Genomic DNA, 20,625 nt, shown 5'->3' on the forward strand with positions numbered 1-20,625 from the left:
TGTGTATAGTTGTTCACTTTTTAATAAAGACCCAATGAGGGAATATGATTCAGAATTTTCTCACCTCTGCTAACCAGGTCATGATAAAGATGACAGAAAAACGCCTCGATGCAGTGAAGAGTTTGTCAGTTAGATTTCTCTGGACAGAAGCCTCTTTTTGTGTTGTTAGTACTTCCATTGTGTTGTGGCTATTTGCCACACATCTGTGTGTGAATTAGCAGCAGACAGGTTATCAAATTAAAGTGTCACGTGTTAAAGGTTATATTTGTTTGTTTTGCTGATGGACTGTTCAGTTCACTGAGGCACTGTTATCTTTATCACAACCTGGTTAACAGAGTAAGTTTATAGTCTTTATTGATGATTTTACTCTAAAGTGTGCTTTATTGATTTGTATCATCAATAAACAGTGTAACAAATATTTAAATTTTTATATGTGCTGATGAATTTAAAGCATATTTCTGATGATTTATAAGAAATATCCTTCTCTGTATATTGATTTGCTGATAAAGGAGTGTACTATAAATAATATTTGACCATGACGTGATGCTGTTTGAACAAACAGTTGGAATTATTGATTACCTGTGGATGCACTTCTTGCTCTCCAGGTATGCCATGCCCGATGCTATGTTTTCAGACATTCTAATCAACATCTTTGGTGTGATACTGTAACCATCAGCTCGCAAGGAGGACAGAAAATCACCACCTTTGGAGATGTGCGCACGCACACACAAACACATACACACACACACACACGCACACACACACACAGTGATGACAAGCAGTGAAAATGGTCAGTAAATCCTGGAGTTGTGAGATACTGAAGAGCGACAGGATCTTGTTCACCTTGGACCAGCTCCATGATGATGTAGATGGGCTGTTTCTGCGTGCACACTCCGATCAGCTTCACAATGTTCGGATGGTCATACTGCTTCAGGATCCTGCAGAGCACACGTGGAAGACTAAGGTGAGCTGCATGTGTGCGTGGGTGCGTGCGTGGGTGCACTAACCTGGCTTCCATGAGGAACTTGTTCTTATGTTCTGGGGCCAAGTTCTCTTTGCAGGTTTTTACTGCTACAGGAGAATTATCAGAGCGTAAATATCCACTGTACACCTCACCAAAGTTACCCTGTGTGAGACAAATACAAAATGTGAAATTTAAGTGTGAATTGGCCAACAGTGAGGTAACACTGTGTGCCATATTTCAAAGGCATGCTTTATCCAGCATCAAAGTGGGAGTTCAGAAACACCAGCAATTTTGAGGATTTAAAAAAAAAAAACCTCCTAATAATCTTAAAGGACCTGGTCAATTTGTGATTAAAACTATGAAATAGGCAACATGGAGGTAAAGCTGTGTTCAAAATTTTTCAGAGTTGGTCAAACTAAACAAGGAAGTAAAAGAAATGGTTGAGTAAAAATAACTTACATGGTTCTGGTTGGATTGCAATAAATATTAAACATACAGTGTGCAATATGGAGGTGAAATGTTGTGCCAAATTTAAAGGATATTAGATTAGATAGAACTTTACTGATCGCTTGGTAAGACTTACAGGGAAATTGCGGTTCCAGCAGCATTGTATAGCAGCACACAGGGTAAGAAGCACACAGAGTATCAAAAGTGAAAGTAAAAACACTTTGCAAATACAAATATAAATCCACAAATATACGAGGGTAGGCTGTTACTCCTCCTCCCCCTGGAATACATCCAATAGCAAAACACAAGGTTTTTGTTTTTGTCTTTCTTTTCTTTCTTTCTAACGCCAACAACTTTTAAGGGTTGTGTAGGATTGCAACAAAAAATAACCATTTAATGCCCAACACCAGTTAAAGCTCTCAGAGCTTTCAGAGCGCATTCCGACTCTGCAAACCTCCACTGCCAATATGGAAAAGGAATGATTCCCAACTACTTTAAAGCTCTGATCATAACAAAACTGAAGCTTGCACTGGCCCATCCTAAAGCGGACCTGATTACCACGTTTGAGAGGGGTCTGTTGAAGGACACTGAGATTTGCTCTACAGTACAAACAACAGTGCTTGAAATAAAGAAAAACATGGTTCTACAGTCATGATTATATGTGATAAACATTATAATCTTCAAATACACTGTGCAGTGCAATGGAACCAGGAGCAGTATCACCCCAGTTCATCCACCAACTGCAGCAGCCCTGCACCACCCTTGGAGACCCTGATGTGTTGCAGTGAAGCTAGCACAGAGGGCACCCCCACTGTCCATGCAGACACTAGAAGTTTCCCCAGTGTCAGTCCAAAGACGGGGTTTTTATAATCCTCAAATATGCCTTACAGTGATAATATTATCCATTACATAGATTTGTATCTTTTCTATATGAACAACACTGCAGCATACTCACACATTTTTGTGATGCACAGGGCAATGAATGAAACATCCAACTCATTTACATATAATGTATTTTCCCTATATATTAACATAGGGCTAGAAATGTGACTTTGACCTCTGACCTTCATTATTGACCAATCCTAATCAAAATGAACTAAATTCTTTCCTTCCAATGACTCAATGTACCTGCCACCTTTGATCAAAAACAGATTAGATGCTCTGAAGATATCTTGCTAGCATACAAAGCGATCACGAGACAGCACGCCTCTGACGGCGCCACACACAAGACTTATCAGCACACACCTAGATCTCATAGACTATTTTTAAATAAAATGCTGTGTGTAAAATACCAGCAGATCTTTCTCTTTCTGATGTTTGAGCTGAAATACACAGGCACTGTGTGACTGCGTCTGAACTGATGATGTCACGCGATCAGATGCTGATATTTGCATCAAAATGCAGCAGGTGTCTCGAAAAACAAAGTCAAGATTACCCACCCGTCCAATGAGGTGTCCCAAGATAATATCATCATGTTCCAGCACCCATTTGTCCTAACGGGGTTAAAAAAAATAAAATAAAATTTTAAAAACAGGACAAGAGACAAGCAATAAACTTGTGTTAATGCACTTAAGCGAAAGAGAGTGTGAGTGTGTGTTTTCTAACCTTGAGCACGGCTTTCTTCAGCACTATGTCACTCTTCTTGGTTATGTGTTTTTGTGAAGAGACGAGATGACAAATCAGCCGCGGGATGCTTTCAAATCCTTCTCCATCAAGCCGATAGAAATTCTACTGACGTGCACAAAAACAGCGTGTCAGTTATCTGATCCAGTCTGTGTCATTTTAAAATGATGAATGAATCATATAGCATGGTTCCAGCAGAGGAAATGATGTGTCGTCAGAAGGCTGGATGAAAGGCGCTGAGCTGCACTCTGGGAACAACTTTAGGATTAAGGGCTTTGCTCAATGGCACATTAGCAATGGCACAGAGTCAAAAAGGTGCCATTTCTCCCACATTTTACTGTCTGGTTGGGAGAATGAATCTATGGTGAATCTGGAAAGTATTCACAGTGCTTCATTTTTTTTCACATTTTCTTACAACCTGGTTGCAACCTTTTTCCAAAATGGAGTACATTTTTTCCCCTCAAAATTCTACTCACAACACCCCATAATGACAACATGATTTTTTTTAAATTTAGCAAATTTATTAAAAATAAAAACCTAAATAAAAAAAAAAACGTTGTTGATGCATCTTTGGCAGCAATTACAGCCTCAAGTCTTCTTGAATATGATGCCACAAGCTTGGCGCACCTATCTTTGGGTAGTCTCAATATCATCAGGGGGAGTTTTTCCTTACCACTGTCACCTGTGTGCTTGCTCTAGGGGTTGATAAGGTTAGACCTGACTTGTGTGAAGCACCTTGAGGCAGCTTTCTTGTAATTTGGCGCTATATAATTTCAATTTATTTATTTAGTGTATATAGTGCCAAATCACAAGAAAGCTGCCTCAAGGTGCTTTACACAAGTCAGGTCTAACCTTACCAACCACACACACACACACACACACACACACACACACACACACACACACACACACACACACACACTTATCTTCAACTGCTTAGTCCAATTAAGGGTTAAGTAGTCATTGCGTGCCAGGAAGGGTACACCCAGGACAGGATGCCAGTCTGTCACAGGGCCACATACAGACAAATAAACACAGTCACACCCACTCGCACAACTACGGACAATTTAAAGATTCCAATCCACCTAACCCGCATGTCTTTGGATGTGGGAGGAAACCAGAGCGCCCAGAAGAAACCCACGCAAACACGGGGAGAACATGCAAACTCCACACAGAAAAGCCACAGGCGGAAATCGAACCCATGACCTTCTCGCTGTGAGGCAACAGTGCCAACCACTAATCCATGGTGCTGCGCCCTTACCAACCATATAAATGAAATAAATTGTAATTGAATCTAGCAGCTGCAGTAAGTAACACAAAATGAGTGCACTATTTAAAAAGGAACAACAACAACAAAATTTTTCCAGTCATGTTTATAGCCATTTGAACAATGACTTTTTTTTGTTGTTGTAGTTTTGCCTCTGTAGACCCAAACAATGTAGTGAAACAATTAAAATGTGCTTTTGGTGCAGAGTTTCATCTTAATAAAAAAATCACATTGTTCACATATCACATTGTTTGGAAGTAACTGGACAAACTATAAATACAAGAATATTTTTCATATAAATCATCAAGTTTACAACCCCCCAATTCCATTGAAGTTGGGACTTTGTATAAAATGTAAATTAAAAACAGAATACAATGATTTGCAAATCCTCTTCAAACTATATTCAATTGAATACACCACAAAGACAAGATATTTAATGTTCAAACTGATAAACCTTATTGTTTTTGTGCAAATATTTGCTCATTTTGAAATGGATGCCTGCAAAACATCTCAAAAAAGCTGGGACAGTGGTATGTTTACCACTGTGTTACATCACCTTTCCTTCTAACAACACTCAATAAGCATCTGGGAACTGAGGACACTAATTGTTGAAGCTTTGTAGGTGAAATTCTTTCCCAAGGCCAGATAGACCAGTTGTGCCTTATGTGCATGGCACATTGACTGACAGTGGTCAGTGAAGACATTCCACATACATCACAGTGGGTGCACCAACTTTTAGTCTCAGTCTCATACTTCTAGCATGGCTTCCAGGTTTTAGTGGTATTATGACAGGTTCTATGCATGCATGCGTGTGTGTCTTTTGTCTGCTGCTTCTGCTTGCACACTTTGTGAACCACTCACTTCTCCATTTCAGTAGCAATGTGCCTGCACCAAGCACACTTATGCTTTAAAGGGAATGACAAAACACACCCATAAGTAATTCTCCTGATCACATATGGTCAGCGCTAATTAACAACTCTAAGTCTGGGACGTGGAAACCGATGACATCATCACTACATGCGTGGTTTTAGCTCAGCTGCATGCAGAGTAGAGCACCCAACACATCCCCATCATATATTAAAAGTATTTTCATTGGGTGCCAACCAGAAGATTTTTTTTTTTTGGGGGGGGGGGGGCAGTAAATATTTGGAAAAAAAAAATCTGTCTCTGATATTTGAGGAAAAAATAATTTGGCTCTTAGATCTTCAGAAAAAAAGTCTGGCTTGGCTTGAAAGCCTATGTAAGTTTGCTGTAAAATTGTATAATTTAAAAAATGCCCATAATTTGGGGGATAATCTTGCTTCAACTTTTCAGAAAAAAAAAAAAAAAAAATCCTTGCCCGGAGGTCATTTACTGGCCCCTGACTCTTTACACAAAAAACAATGCTGTGTGACCCCCTAGAAACATTATAAGAAGAAAAGACCATTATTAGGTCCACAACCTACAGATTAAAATGCAAAAAGCCCTATCCGGTGTAAAGCCTCAGTATAAGGCCTACTTCCAGGGTTGTTAAGGCTTGTTTAGGTAGCAACCCTCCAAGTCTGATTGCAGCCTAATTTACAGGCCTAATACAGGCACCCAGTATGTACCTACTTCCAGGGTTGTTAAGGTTTATCTGGGTAGTAACCCTCCAAGTCTGATGGCAAAAAGACATCTGGGTAGCAGAGGATGGGGAAAATGGGCAAAGTGACGATAACATTATACATATATTTTATTATTTATAAAAATAACATTTAGAAGCTATGAATGCCAATCAAAGATATGATACAGTCACACAGGATATCATATACAAGTAGGCTTCTATGAAAAGTGAATCAGAATTATTTATTAATAAGTAGAATCACTGTTTATTTCTACAAGTGGTCACATTAAAATGGTATTAGTAATGTACACTAGTGTTCAGAATAATAGTAGTGCTATGTGCCTAAAAAGATTAATCCAGGTTTTGAGTATATTTCTTATTGTTACATGGGAAACAAGGTACCAGTAGATTCAGTAGATTCTCACAAATCCAACAAGACCAAGCATTCATGATATGCATGCCCATATATAGAGGGGGTTCAGGGGGTTCAACTGACACACCCCCCCCCCCCCCGAGAATTCTGCTGATTTTTTTTCTGCTGATTTTTTTTCTGATCTGGATATCAACGTTATGTATTTTCTTTTCATTGATAATAAGCAACAAGCACTAACTGTTACACAGCTATTATCACACACCTTCAAGTTTCAATTTCCTCTGCCAGAGTAATCCCTTGATGAAAGGGGAAACTGCTAGATAAACTTTTCCCATGGGGGTTGAGAATTTTTGCTCCCTGGTCCCTATCCTCCTCTGATATCAAACAGATTAGTAGGCTTGTAAATACCCATGTAGACACACAATTACACTTGTCTGGTTTGTAAAAACATGTTTGTATGTATAAGCTGAGAAAAAAGGGAGCTTCTCCTTCCTGTTGCAAATACTGTAAAGGTGCAAATATTCGCGTGGGATTTATTATGCGAATTTCGCAAGTTAAACAAGGTCGCCAAATTAAATACCGCTATTTTAATACATAACGTACATATATGTACATATTCATAATGTAAACGCGAATATTAATACCACTAAATACGAGGTCTGTTAGAAAACTATCCGACCTTTTTATTTTTTGCAAAAACTATATGGATTTGAATCATGTGCGCTTGCATCAGCCAAGCTTGAACCTTCGTGGGCATGCATGAGTTTTTTTACGCCTGTCGGTTGCGTCATTCGCAACTGACAGGCAGGTATAAAGTTTGCATTAATGTTATCTTGGTTCTTCCTGGGTGGTTCTTATGGCAGCTGATCCAATCCCAAGCAAGGACTATTTGTATATAAAAATGTATTTCCTAAAATGATACCTTTTTTGTTTCAAATTAAATTTATGTAGCTTTTTACCCCTCGAAATCCTCAAAAAGCTTTTGCTTCGGGGGGCTTCGCCCACCTGAGCCCCCACGAGGGCGTTGCCCCTCGACCCCACCGGGGGCCCTGCGGCCCACTGGACTCCCAACTCAAGGATTTGAAGCCCCCCTTGCACATTCCTATATACGGCCCTGATATGCACACTCTTAAGGCTATGAAATTGGGCTATTAGTAAAAAAGTAGAAAAGGGGGTGTTCACAATAATAGTAGTGTGGCATTCAGTCAGTGAGTTTGTCAATTTTGTGGAACAAATAGGTGTGAATCAGGTGTCCCGTATTTAAGGATGAAGCCAGCACCTGTTGAACATGCTTTTCTCTTTGAAAGCCTGAGGAAAATGGGACGTTCAAGACATTGTTCAGAAGAACAGCGTAGTTTGATTAAAAGTTGATTGGAGAGGGGAAAACTTACACGCAGGTGCAAAAAATTATAGGCTGTTCATCTACAATGATCTCCAATGCTTTAAAATGGACAAAAAAAAAAAAAAGCAGAGACACGTGGAAGAAAACAGAAAAACAACCATCAAAATGGATAGAAGAATAACCAGAATGGCAAAGGCTCACCCATTGATCAGCTCCAGGATGATCAAAGACAGTCTGGAGTTACCTGTAAGTGCTGTGACAGTTAGAAGACGCCTGTGTGAAGGTAATTTATTTGCAAGAATCCCCCACAAAGTCCCTCTGTTAAATAAAAGACATGCAGAAGAGGTTACAATTTGCCAAAGAACACACCAACTGGCCTAAAGAGAAATGGAGGAATATTTTGTGGATTGATGAGAGTAAAATTGTTCTTTTTGGGTCCAAAGGCCGCAGACAGTTTGTGAGATGACCCCCAAACTCTGAATTCAAGCCACAGTTCACAGTGAAGACAGTGAAGCATGGTCGTGCAAGCATCATGATATGGGCATGTTTCTCCTACTATGGTGTTGGGCCTATATATCGCATACCAGGTATCATGGATCAGTCTGGATATGTCAGAATACTTGAAGAGGTCATGTTGCCTTATGTTGAAGAGGACATGCCCTTGAAATGGGTGTTTCAACAAGACAATGACCCCAAGCACACTATTAAATGAGCAAAATCTTGGTTTCAAACCAACAAAATTAATGCCTCGCAGATGTGAAAAATCATGAAAAACTGTGGTTATACAACTAAATAGTAGTTTAGTGATTCACAGGATTGCTAAAAAAAAAAGCAGTTTGAACATAATAGCTTTGAGTTTGTAGCGTCAACAGCAGATGCTACTATTATTGTGAACACCCCCTTTTCTACTTTTTTTTACTAATGGCCCAATTTCATAGCCTTAAGAGTGTGCATATCATGAATGCTTGGTCTTGTTGGATTTGTGAGAATCTACTGGTACCTTGTTTCCCATGTAACAATAAGAAATATACTCAAAACCTGGATTAATCTTTTTAGTCACATAGCACTACTATTATTCTGAACACTACTGCATGACCTCTGTAAAAAAAATTATAGGCTAGTATTAAACTGTCACACTGTCAATGCATACTAGTATTTGAGGTCAGCACAGAAAAAAACAGTAAAATGGAATTTTCCAGATATTTTCACAGTAAGTACACCAGATTTGAAAGCAAAAAATGTTAGTTTATAAAACTATGTAACTATACATCATAATGTATCAACAAAATCTCAATGTATCAAACAAATCTCATCACAACCACAGAGATCACCCCCCTGAAAATCTTCTGGTCGGCCCCTAATGAAGATACTTTTAACATATGACGGGGATGTGTTGGGTGCTCTGCATGCAGCTAAGCTGGTTGCTGTAGTCGAATCAGTGGGGTGATCCTGTGTTGCATGGTATGTATTTATTGTTAATTAAGCCCTGGTCGCACCAAATAATGAACGATGAAAAATGAGCCACGTAGCATGTTTTTTGGTACGAGTCCAGTTATTCAACAAACATGGGAGAATATTGGCTCTTAGAGGCAGAATATTCAGATAATGAGGCTCATATCTGACCGTGGTGCTAATTTCAAGAAGTTCAAAATTTAGCAACAAGCATGGGAGTTTGTGTACGAGGTACTACAATGACAAACGAGGATTTTAGAGGCATGTTTGTGGTGAGGACAAGGCTGTTAAAAGCCCATTATCTGAGTACCTGGCAGCTACGAGGATAGGACAGGCTATTTTGGACAGGCTATTTTGGCTCCGCCCTCTTCGTCATGACAATCACACCTGCTTTGTGTACTGGATGCTGTTTATAAAATCATTATTTTGTAGTGGATTAATCATTTTCTGTCACAGTTTGACTGTTGAAAACACCTCTAATCGCTTCTGGAATCACAGAGGACTGTTACAGCTGGAGGTGATAGGGAGGTGATGGTCTAGTGGTTAAAGCGTTGGGCTGGAGACCAGAGGATCCTCGGTTCAAATCCCAGCCTGATTGGAAAATCACTAAGGGCCCTTGGACAAAGTCCTTAATCCCCTAGTTGCTCCTGGTGTGTAGTGGGCGCCTTGCATGGCAGCAGCCTCACATCAGGGTGAATGTGAGGCATTGATGTGTAAAGCACTTTAAGTGTCTGATGCAAATTGCAAGGGCTAAATGTAGTCCATTTACCATTGTACCCTTTTTTCCCTCTCATGTGCTGCATGAGGTGGAGAACATATTTGGAACAACCTAAAAGGCAATTATTTGTAATAGTTTAACTCACTGGCTGCCAAAGATGTCTACAGACGTCAATTATGTTTTTCAATGGGATGGGCTAGGGAACGACCTGGCAAAGCTTGTCAATAAATATCAGACTTCTAAAGACTTCCATCTAAAGCAGTCTTTAGATGGGAGATGAGCACAGACTATAGGAGAATAAGAGAAAGGTAACTGTTCAATGTGAGAGAAGATGTTGCGTAAGTCAGAGAATTTTAGGCAGCTCACACTCGAACAGAGATTGTGTCGCAGTCGAAGTTCAGGTAATGTCCCGATCATGGGAAATGAAGCAGCTCAACCCGGGCCACGCGGAGAGAGTAGGCTTACCTCACGGCGCTTTTCACTACGGCCACAGCATAGTTTTACAGACGGTTCCGGGTCAGAGGAATTTAGTGAACCTGACCCGGATTCCTTGGATGAATTGGTTGCCGACTATATCACCCGGGAGCAGCAGAGCCTCGACCCCAGAAGCTCCCTGAAGACGTGAGGAAGGTATGAGCTAACTTTTGGTTTGATCACTTGATTCGTTCCTTCCCGCCCCTCCTCTCAGCTCCCTCAGTTCATGTACCACCAGTTAGCCTAGGCTAACATATCTTGCCACTAACGTTAGCCTACTGATGTGAGGGAATTTTCAATTTACAGATAACGCATCCAGGCGATCCAGCAGAGCTCATACTCCTGTTGTTGGCACTGCTAAGAAGAAAGGTTATAAAAGAAAAACTATTCTCGTCATACTGCAGCAATTTTATTAGTATAAATGTATATAATTTACAGGTCTATAATTTGCAGGTTGTGCATGGAGCAGAGATCACACTCCCACTCCTGTTGCGAAGGAAAAAAGGTAACATCATAACCTACCGCAACAATAAATACATGAACAAATAAACAAATTTATGATAAAAGTATATATCTCTATAATTTACAGGTCATGCATCACACAGAGATCTCACTCCTGGCAGTACGAAGAAGAAAGGCAAAAATAAACTGTCTACATCATACTGCAGCAAAAAATAGCCTATGTATACATATATTTTATAGCCTAGTAATTGTATATATTTTTCTATAATTTGCAGGTCATGCATCTAGCAGACATTTATTCATTTATTTTATTTATTTATCCTTTATTTATGCAGGCAGTCCCTTGAGACTCAATGCCTCATTTGCAAGAGATCACATTCCCATGCCTGTTGGCAGTGCGAGGAAGAAAGGTAACATCATACCAGAGCAATAAATAAATTAATACATACATACAATCTATAGTAAATATATATTTTATAATTGACAGGCTGTGCATCAAGCAAAAGTCCGGGGCAAGACTCTGGCTGGCATACAGATGGCTGGCAACCAAACAAGATCTTCTTCACTGCAACCCCTGGACCGTGGAACGCTGCTGCGGAGCTGGATAGCGACCTGCCAGCTAAATTCCTTGAACTCTTCCTGACTGATGAGCTGCTTCAGCATATTGTGGATCAGACTAACCTGTATTTCTTTGGACACCCTTTTCTGACAGACTATGTCAAAAAGCCAAACCTTGAACTGTACTGAGTGTGGAAGAGGCCGATGCAATATCCTGTTTCAGCAAGACCATGTCAAGGAACTGATTTCAGATTATATGGAGGCTTCTTCATTGCAATGATAACGTATCACAGGATGTTACTAACAAAATGTACAAAGTTCGCCCAGTGTTAAATTACATTGTGGAAAAGTGCAAGGAGCTGTATCAACCAGGGGAAAACATTTGCATTGATGAGGGTATGATGCTGTGGCGGGAGCACCTACTGTGAAATATGGAATTAAAATCCTACATACTGTGTGACTCTGCCACAAGGTATTGCTTCAATATGAAGCCTTATGTTGGGGAAGCTAGTACTTTGCCAAACATTGTGTTCTCTCTCCTTGATCGTTTCCCAGGTCATGGTTATACATTGTATATGATTAATTTCGATATTTTTCTAGCACTGTGTGAACATTTACTGGGACCACAAACTAATGTCTGTGGAACACTGATGAAGAATAGGGGGAACCTCAGATCATCAGGCAGTTGGAAAAGACTGACCTGGAGGCAGGGGAAAAAGTTGTGCGGCACAATGAGAGGGTGATGGTCAGAGGCAATTTTATACTTCCAGTTTTAAGGGTGCTTAGCACATTTTTTAATTTTTTAAAATCTAGATGTCCAAAAATACAATTTCCCATGATTTCAGCGTGAAAACATTGCTTGTAAAAGCTGCATTCATTGTCAAGATGATTTTTAAAAAAAAATGCATATTAGCAATGGATAACAGCCCATACATAAAATTCCTGCATTCTGGTGCAGTTTATATAACAAATAATTTAATCTCCTAATGTGGTGAGGGCAAACAGTAATTGCAACTTAGGAGCAGGTCTGAAATATTCAGAGGCTGAGTGAAGTATATTATCCTTGTTTTTATATTAGTCTTATGAGCCTATAGTTATTGAAGATTTTTTTATTTCATCTTAACAGATTATTATGTCATAGTACTTAGTACAAAACACTCACCCTGGTATCATTTTTCAATTACATTTAGACAGTTTTAGGCATTACTTAGATTGTGTTTTATTTTTGGCTATTCATTTATTTATTCTACAAACTGACTGATGTCTCGTTTTTTCTGGCAGCACAAACATCCACGTTGTAAGTCATAAAAATACAGTAGTTGCAGTTGTTATGATCAGTGAGGTTTAGTGTCGTGTGCAGGAGGACCTGGTTTAGCACAGCTACAGCAGCACTCCACTGTAAGGCTGGATGGAGAACACAAATGGTATACTGCACATAAATGGGTTCAGGATAAGAAATATATGAATATGAATTACTTATTGAATTAACAGCAAAGCATAGAAAGGACAGACAAGATCTAATGAAGTCCTTAAAAGTAAGAAAAATAAAAATGTGTGACTTAAAAGTCAGAATTCATACCAAAACACCAGTAACACAAGTAAGACACCTCCACAGTTTGATACATATCAAATTTCCACTTAGCTTCACTTTCCATCCTTTGCTATTCTCAATGTCCATATCTACTATCACATAAGGTCTATAGAGTGCACAAACCTCACCTGAAGCTTTTTTGCTTTAAAAAAAATGCTCTGATATCCATCACTGCACTGCAGGCTTGGTTTGCCACTTATTGCCAACAAATAAAAATACAAAATGAGTTTTATGATTTATGCCTTTTTAGCAGGAATTTAAATTATTCACTTATTATCATGCTGTGCATTAAACGTTGTGGTAAAGTTTACCGTCTTAATTCTGAAATGCTTAGTTAAGGACCTTAACTAAGCATTTAAGGTCAGATCTGTGTACATGGTATTTGATGCAGCAGAGTGATTTGTTAATGGAAGCTACACAGATTGAAGAGTCAGCACCATTTAGTAGCTGACAAGAGGATTTAGCTGAACACTGAATCAATCTTACATTTGACCACGCACAGCGCACACTAATTTGTAGAGGAATATACTGTGTTTTGTGATAGACAGCCAAGTGAGTAAAATAAGCACTTTTCAAGTTGTACTTGCTCTTCACATTCAGGGACAAACTGTGAATAAATACCTCGCAAATGTGACAGTTGCCTGGCAATCACTTAACAGCGTGGCTGGGCGAGGTTACCACCACCAGCACTCACAGGACAGCACCTCAGCTAAATGAGCGCCACCCGCAGCAGCACCACGTGACACAAACATGTCAGAGCAGAGAGAGAGATGAATGTAGGCGCGCTTCGTGGATTGAACCAAGAAGGGGAGATGATCAAATTACTGTGTTCTTGTAATACCTATTTTGGCATAATGCTTGAAATAGGTTGTTTAAAAAAATAGTAGTATAGAAGCATATATATATATATATATATATATGCCACTACCACCGGTGATGGTAGTGGCATGGCAGGACAAACGGTTGGTGAAGATGGTGACAACCTGCCACCAAGATGGGATGCAGAGGGTTGATGTGTGGCAGAAGAAACAAAACGTCAAGGTTACTCAGTTCAAGCCAGAGTGTACTGTTGCGTACAACTCCTTCATGAATGGGGTAGATACGTTGGACCAAAATATTGCATACTACCCCTTCATCTGAAGGTCGCAAAACTGGCCCAAGACGTTTGTAGCTTATCTCCTCCAACTATGCATGTTCAACGCCTATGTTCTGTACCGAACCAGAAACCCAGGAGGGTGTAAAACCCTCTTGGAGTTCATTCGCAGGGTAGTGAAGTCCTGGACACTAAAGGGACATGTAGAAGGGTTGGATGAGGTGGGAGAGCAGGTAGAGGAAGGCTCAGATGTGGAGGTGGAGAGGGGTGGGGACGTGGAGATAGGCCGACTCAGAGAACCATATACAGTTTAGTGATTCACAGGATTGCTAAAAAACCAGTTTGAACATAATAGTTTTGAGTTTGTAGCATCAACAGCAGATGCTACTACTATTGTGAACACCCCCTTTTCTACTTTTTTTTTTTACTAATAGCCCAATTTCATAGCCTTAAGAGTGTGCATATCATGAATGCTTGGTCTTGTTGGATTTGGGAGAATCTACTGAATCTACTGGTACCTTGTTTCCCATGTAACAATAAGAAATATACTCAAAACCTGGATTAATCTTTTTAGTCACATAGCACTACTATTATTCTGAACACTACTGTAAGACTGACCAAGAGACCAGGCTCGATGGAGACCTCCGCAGACACAAGCTCCAACACCTGACACCCACCGGCAGGAAGATAAGGCCAGCAAGGAGGTGTAGGGTCTGCATATGCAGGGGTAGACGCAGTGAGACTAATATGTGGTGCAGGTCATGTTGCATCCCCTTGCACGCAGGGGAGTGTTTAACAGACTATCACACAAAGAGGAACTATTCTGTGTAGGAGTGGTAACACACACACACACACAAATTCATTAGGCTATAGCTGCAATAGCATACAGTACATACATACCTGATGCACCGTTTTATTTTTGTTTTGTTTTTTGCAAAAAGTCAGAACTATTTATATTTGTAACTATTTACATTTGTAAATGAATCATTATTTTGTAATCAAAAGTCCTTTCTAAGTGTTGTTTTTTTCCATTTTATTGAAGGAAACCACTATTCAGATGTGTAAGGTGTCACTAAAGCTGAAAATATGTATTAGTGTCAAAGACACTTTTCTGCTTGATATGTTTCTCCACAAAAAGCTTGTTTTCTCCATTTTGGTGAAAAACTGGTGTTTTTGGTGAAACCATCCTATGTTCTACTGCTGATTACTGAAGAACGGAACAAGGTAGAAACAAAGTTTTTTCTGGATGAAAGTCTACCCTTTCTTTTGGTAGTTTTGGTAGTTTTGGTGTTTACATTGTCCTAAAATTCAATATTCTGTGCCTCCTTAAAAACCAGTCTAAATGCTCAAAAATGGCTGGCAGTATGAGGCTCTCCTCTGAAACCAGCTGGCAGTGAATGAGTTAATAGCTTAGTAAAACAGCTGCATGTTCATTTCTTCTTTATAGGCAGCTGTAAAAGTATGTTTATGATAGATGTAACATCTTGTTAAAATGGATCAGATGAGCTCCTCGCTCCTGTGTGTGCACTGACGCAATGACTCGCACTCAACACGAGCATTTATGCAGAACGTGAGCGTGCAAAAGAGCGACTTTGCAGACAACAATGGATGAACACCAAGTTAAAAGTTGGATGGTGTCAAAATGAAGACGAGCATTTAACGCGAGTGCACAAAAGAGCGATTTTGCAGACAATAACGAACAAACATATGGCGGAGCTGGGGCCCCACCCTGGAGCCAGGCCTGGGGTTGGGGCTCACGCACGAGCGCCTGGTGGTCAGGCCTTAGCCCATGGTGCCCAGCCGCGCTCAGCCCGAAAGAGTGACGTTGGCCCGCCCTCCTGTGGGTTTACCACCTGCAGAGGGGGCCATGGGGGTTGGGTTCAGAGAGGATTGGGTGGCAGTTAAGGGCGGGTTGCCCAGCGGCCCGGTCCGCACTCACAGCCCCTGGCTGTTGGGACGTGGAATGTCACCTCGCTGGGGGAAGGAACCTGAGCTTGTGTGGGAGGTTGAGAGATAGTGACGAGAGATAGTTGGGCTCACCTCCACGCACAGCTTGGGCTCTGGTACCCAACTCCTGAAGAGGGGCTGGACGCTCTACTTTTCTGGCGCTGCCCACGGGGAGAGGTGGCGAGCTGGGGTAGCATTGCTTATTGCTCACCAGTTCAGTCGCCATGTGTTGGAGTTCACCCCAGTGAACGAGAGGGTCACGTCCCTATGCCTTGGGGTCGTGGACAGGTCTCTCACTGTTGTCTCGGCCTACGGGCCGAGTGGCAGTGCAGAGTACCCAACCTTCTTGGAGTCCCTGCGAGGGGTACTAGATAGTGCTCCGACTGGGGACTCCATTGTTCTCCTGGGTGATTTCAGCATCCACGTGGGCGGCAACAGTGAGACCTGGAGGGGGTGATTGGGAAGCATGGCCTCCCTGATCTGAACCCGAGTGGTGTTCAGTTGTTGGACGTCTGTGCTAGTCACAGTGTGTCCATCATGAACACCATGCTGGAGCACAAGCGTGTCCATAAGTGCATGTGGCACCAGGACACCCTGAGCCAGAGGTCGATGATCGACTTTGTAGTTGTATCATCTGACCTTTGGCCATGTGTCTCGGACACTCGGGTGAAGAGAGGGGCTGAGATGTCGACCGATCACCACCTGGTGGTGAGTTGGATCCGCTGGAAGGGGAGGAAGCCGGTCAGACCTGGCAGGCCCAAACGTATCATGAGGGTCTGCTGGAAACGACTGGTGGAACCCTGTGTCAGCGAGGTCTTCAACTCCCACCTCCGGGAGAGCTTCTCCCAGATCCCAGGGGAGGTTGGAGACATGGAGTCCGAGTAGACCATGTTCTCCACCTCCATTGTCGATGCGGCCGCTCACAGCTGTGGTCGCAAGGTCTCTGGTACCTGTCGCGGCGGCAAACCCCAAACCTGGTGGTGGACGCTGGAAGTAAGGGATGCCGTCAAGCTGAGGAAGGAGTCCTACGTGTCTTTGTTGGTAAGTGGGACCCCAGAGGCAGCTGACAGGTACTGGCAGGCCAAGTGTGCTGCAGCCCGTGTGGTCGCAGAGGCACAAACTTGGATCTGGGAGGAGTTTGGGGAGGCCATGGAGGAGGACTATCGGTCAGCCTCGAAGAAATTCTGGAAAACCGTCCGGTGCCTCAGAAGCAGCTCTCCACCAGCACTGTCTAAGGTGTGGGTAGGGAGCTGTTGACCCTGACTGGGGATGTTGTCGGGCAGTGGAAGGAATACTTTGGGGATCTCCTCAATCCCATCGTCATGTCTTCCGAAGAGGAAGCAGAGACTGGGGACTCAGAGGCGGACTCATCCATCACCCAGGCTGAAGTCACCGAGGTGGTCACAAAGCTTCTCAGTGGCAAGGCTCCTGTGATGGATGAAATCCATCCTGAGTCCCTTAAGTCTCTGGATGCTGTGGGACTGTCTTGGTTGACATGCCTCTGCAACATCGCATGGTGGTAGGGGACAGTGCCTCTGGATTGGCAGAACGGGGTGACTGGAGGGTGTGTTCCAACTATAGGGGATCACACTCCTCAGCCTCCCCAGTAAGGTCTATTCCAGAGTACTGGAGAGGAGAATTCGACCAATAGTCGAACCTCTGATTCAGGAGGAGCAGTGTGGTTTTCGTCCTGGTCGCGGCACACTGGACCAGTTCTATACCCTCCATCGGGTGCTCGAGGGTTCATGGGAGTTCGCCCAATCAGTCCACATGTGCTTTGTGGATCTGGAGAAGGCGTTCGACCGTGTCCCTCGGTTCACCCTGTGGGGGGGTGCTCTGGGAGTACGGGGTCCTTTGCTAAGGGCTATTCAGTCCCTGTACGACCGCAGCAGGAGCTTGGTTCGCATTGCCGGTAGTAAGTCAAACTAGTTTCCAGTGCACGCTGGCCTCCGCCAGGGCTGCCCTTTGTCACCGGTTCTGTTCATTACCTTTATGGACAGAATTTCTAGGTGCAGTCAGGGTGTAGAGGGGGTCCAGTTTGGGAACCACGGAATCTCATCTCTGTTGTTTGCGGATGATGTGGTTCTGTTGGGTTTGTCAAATCAAGACCTTCAGCATGCACTGGGGCAGTTTGCAGCCAAGTGTGAAGCGTCCGGGATGAAAATCAGCACCTCCAAATCTGAGGCCATGGTTCTCGACCGGAAAAAGGTGCCTAACCCTCTTCAGGTTGGTGGAGTGACCTTGCCTCAAGTGGAGAAGTTTAAGTATCTCAGGGTCTTGTTCACAAGCAAGGGACAGATGAAGCGTGAGATCGACAGACGGATCAGTGCAGCACCTGCAGTGATGCAGTCACTGTATCGGACCGTCGTGGTGAAGAGAGAGCTGAACAGGGGGCAAGACTCTTGATTTACCAATCGATCTACGTTCCTACCCTCATCTATGGTCATGAGATTTGGCTCATGACTGAAAGAATGAGATTGCGAGTACAAGCGGCCGAGATGAGTTTCCTCCGCAGGGTGGCTGGGCGCTCCCTTAGAGATAGGGTGAGGAGCTCGGTCACTCGGGAGGAGCTCAGAGTCGAGCAGCTGCTCCTTCACATCGAAAGGAGCTAGCTGAGGTGGCTCGGGCATCTTTTCTGGATGCCCCCTGGACGCCTTGCTGGAGAGGTGTTCTGGGCACATCCCACTGGGAGGAGGCCCCGGGGAAGACCCAAGACACGCTGGAGGGACTACGTCTATTGGCTGGCTTAGGAACGCCTCGGGGTTCCCCTGGAGGAGCTGGGGGAGGTGTGTGTGGATCGGGAGGTCTGGGCAGCTTTGCTTGAGCTGCTGCCCCGCGACCCGACTCCGGATAAAGCGGAAGAAACTGCATGGATGGATGGATAGATAATGGACAAACACAAAGTTAAAAGTTGGATGACTGTAAAGCCGCGGAAGAAATAAAGCCAGCAAGAAGAAGTGCAGAGGTGACTTATTTTTTGTTTGTTTTTGGGGGGAAGTGATACACACAGGTGTAGGTGTATATAATTAAAGCAGCCACCTCATTGTGGCGTCTTTTTTTTGTCACAGAGAAACCTCTCCACAGTAGTTCATTTTCCTTCATCATTTTTTCAACCTTACACTGGGTGTACATGCCGAACTGCTGCATTTAATGACTCTGTAAAACAGGTGAACTGCAGCCTGACGCACAGATGCGCACACCGGCTTGACTGTGCAGGAGCGTCTTTTTTTGGACTGCGTTTAAAAAAATGTTACAACATCTTAAATGGATGCTGTGAATTGAAAACCCACACTTTAAAGGGACCATGTGTGGGAGGGGTCGAGGTTTGGACCAAACCCTTGCCTAAACATGCACCAATGTCACATTACATGGGGCCTCATGGATCATATGTGGCTTGATGTGGATCATATGCGGCGACACGAGCATTAGAGGCTGGACGAAGCTCAAATGACAGGTTAGTCGTGGCTCATTAGAGGCTGATACGTGGCACATGTGAGGTACAGAGAGACACATAGAGGCGCCTTAGTAGCAGATATGTGATAGATTTATACGATCATTATTCAAATAATCACTGACAAATCCATACATGGCTCATTCATGGCTTTACATAGTTTGTCCGGTCTAGTTACTGCACTTCATCAGGACACTGAGGAAGAACCACATCTCTGCCAGCTTGCTGAAGAACTTTTCTCACTGCTCAGTAGAGAGCGTACTGACCTACTCCATCCTGGCATAGTTTGGAAACTGTTCATAGGCAGACATGGAAGCTCTCCAGAGGGCAGTCAACACAGCACAAAAAAAAAAAAAAAAAAGACTGGACTTTCCCTCCCCTGCCTGAAAGACATCTATAAATCATGCTGTCACACCAAGGCTTGCAGAATTATCAGTGACAGTACTCACCCTTTCCATCATGTCTTTACATTGCTACCCCCTGGAAGGTGCTACAGGGCCATGAAGTGTCGCACCACGAGACTCAGCTGTCCATGAACTTAATTCTCGGCCACCTATTTTACTGCTCCCACCTCCCCTAAAGCAAATTGTGTGTAATCGCTGAAATGCACTTTTAATATTAGTATGTATTTAGTCATAGTATTTTTTGACCTCATTATTTACAGTTGTATGCAAAAGTTTGGGCATCCCTGATGATTTCCATGATTTTCCTCTATAAATCGTTGGTTGTTTGGATCAGCAATTTCAGTTAAATATATCATATAGCAGACAAATACAGATATTTGATAAGTGAAATTAAGTTTATAGGATTTACAGAAAGTACGCAACAATTCTGTAAACAACATTAGGCAGGTGCATAAATTTGGGCATCCCAACAGAAAAAAAATGCATCAATATTTAGTAGATCCTCCTTTTGCAGAAATAAGCCTCTAAACGCTATACTCTCATTGGAAGCATATATATATATATATATACACACACACACACACACACACATACATACATACGTACACGAGGCCTTTGCCATGAAGGTCAAAATTGAGCTGAGGTGCATCCTGTTTCTACTGGTCATCCTTGAGATGTTTCTACATTTTAATACATTCTATTCTCTTCTATTATTGGATGTATTTGCAACACTGCGCCAGTTGCAACACAAGCGGAAATGGGGCTGACCATAAATCTCTGCAAAATAAGGCGATAATAATAGTCTGCCCTCCTGCGGTGGTTCATAGGTGACTATATGCGATAGATGGGTAGAACTAAGTGATGAAGTACATGGCGC

The 20,625-nt window shown here is 42.5% G+C and overlaps 1 protein-coding gene across 2 annotated transcripts in view; it reads right to left on the bottom strand.

Moving 5' to 3' along the window:
* Positions 1-20,625, bottom strand: part of fes (FES proto-oncogene, tyrosine kinase) — a 64,164-nt gene that overhangs the window by 3,769 nt on the left and 39,770 nt on the right. For both annotated transcript variants that reach the window (XM_034189398.1, XM_034189399.1), the window contains exons 11-15: positions 3,017-3,139; positions 2,851-2,904; positions 1,008-1,126; positions 844-938; positions 580-703 (exon numbers count right to left, since the gene is read on the bottom strand). In XM_034189398.1, coding sequence (XP_034045289.1) covers positions 580-703; positions 844-938; positions 1,008-1,126; positions 2,851-2,904; positions 3,017-3,139 — 515 coding nt within the window. The remainder of the gene's footprint in view (positions 1-579; positions 704-843; positions 939-1,007; positions 1,127-2,850; positions 2,905-3,016; positions 3,140-20,625) is intronic.

This window comes from Thalassophryne amazonica, chromosome 2 (assembly GCF_902500255.1).
Source record: "Thalassophryne amazonica chromosome 2, fThaAma1.1, whole genome shotgun sequence".
NCBI classification, from domain to species: domain Eukaryota; kingdom Metazoa; phylum Chordata; class Actinopteri; order Batrachoidiformes; family Batrachoididae; genus Thalassophryne; species Thalassophryne amazonica.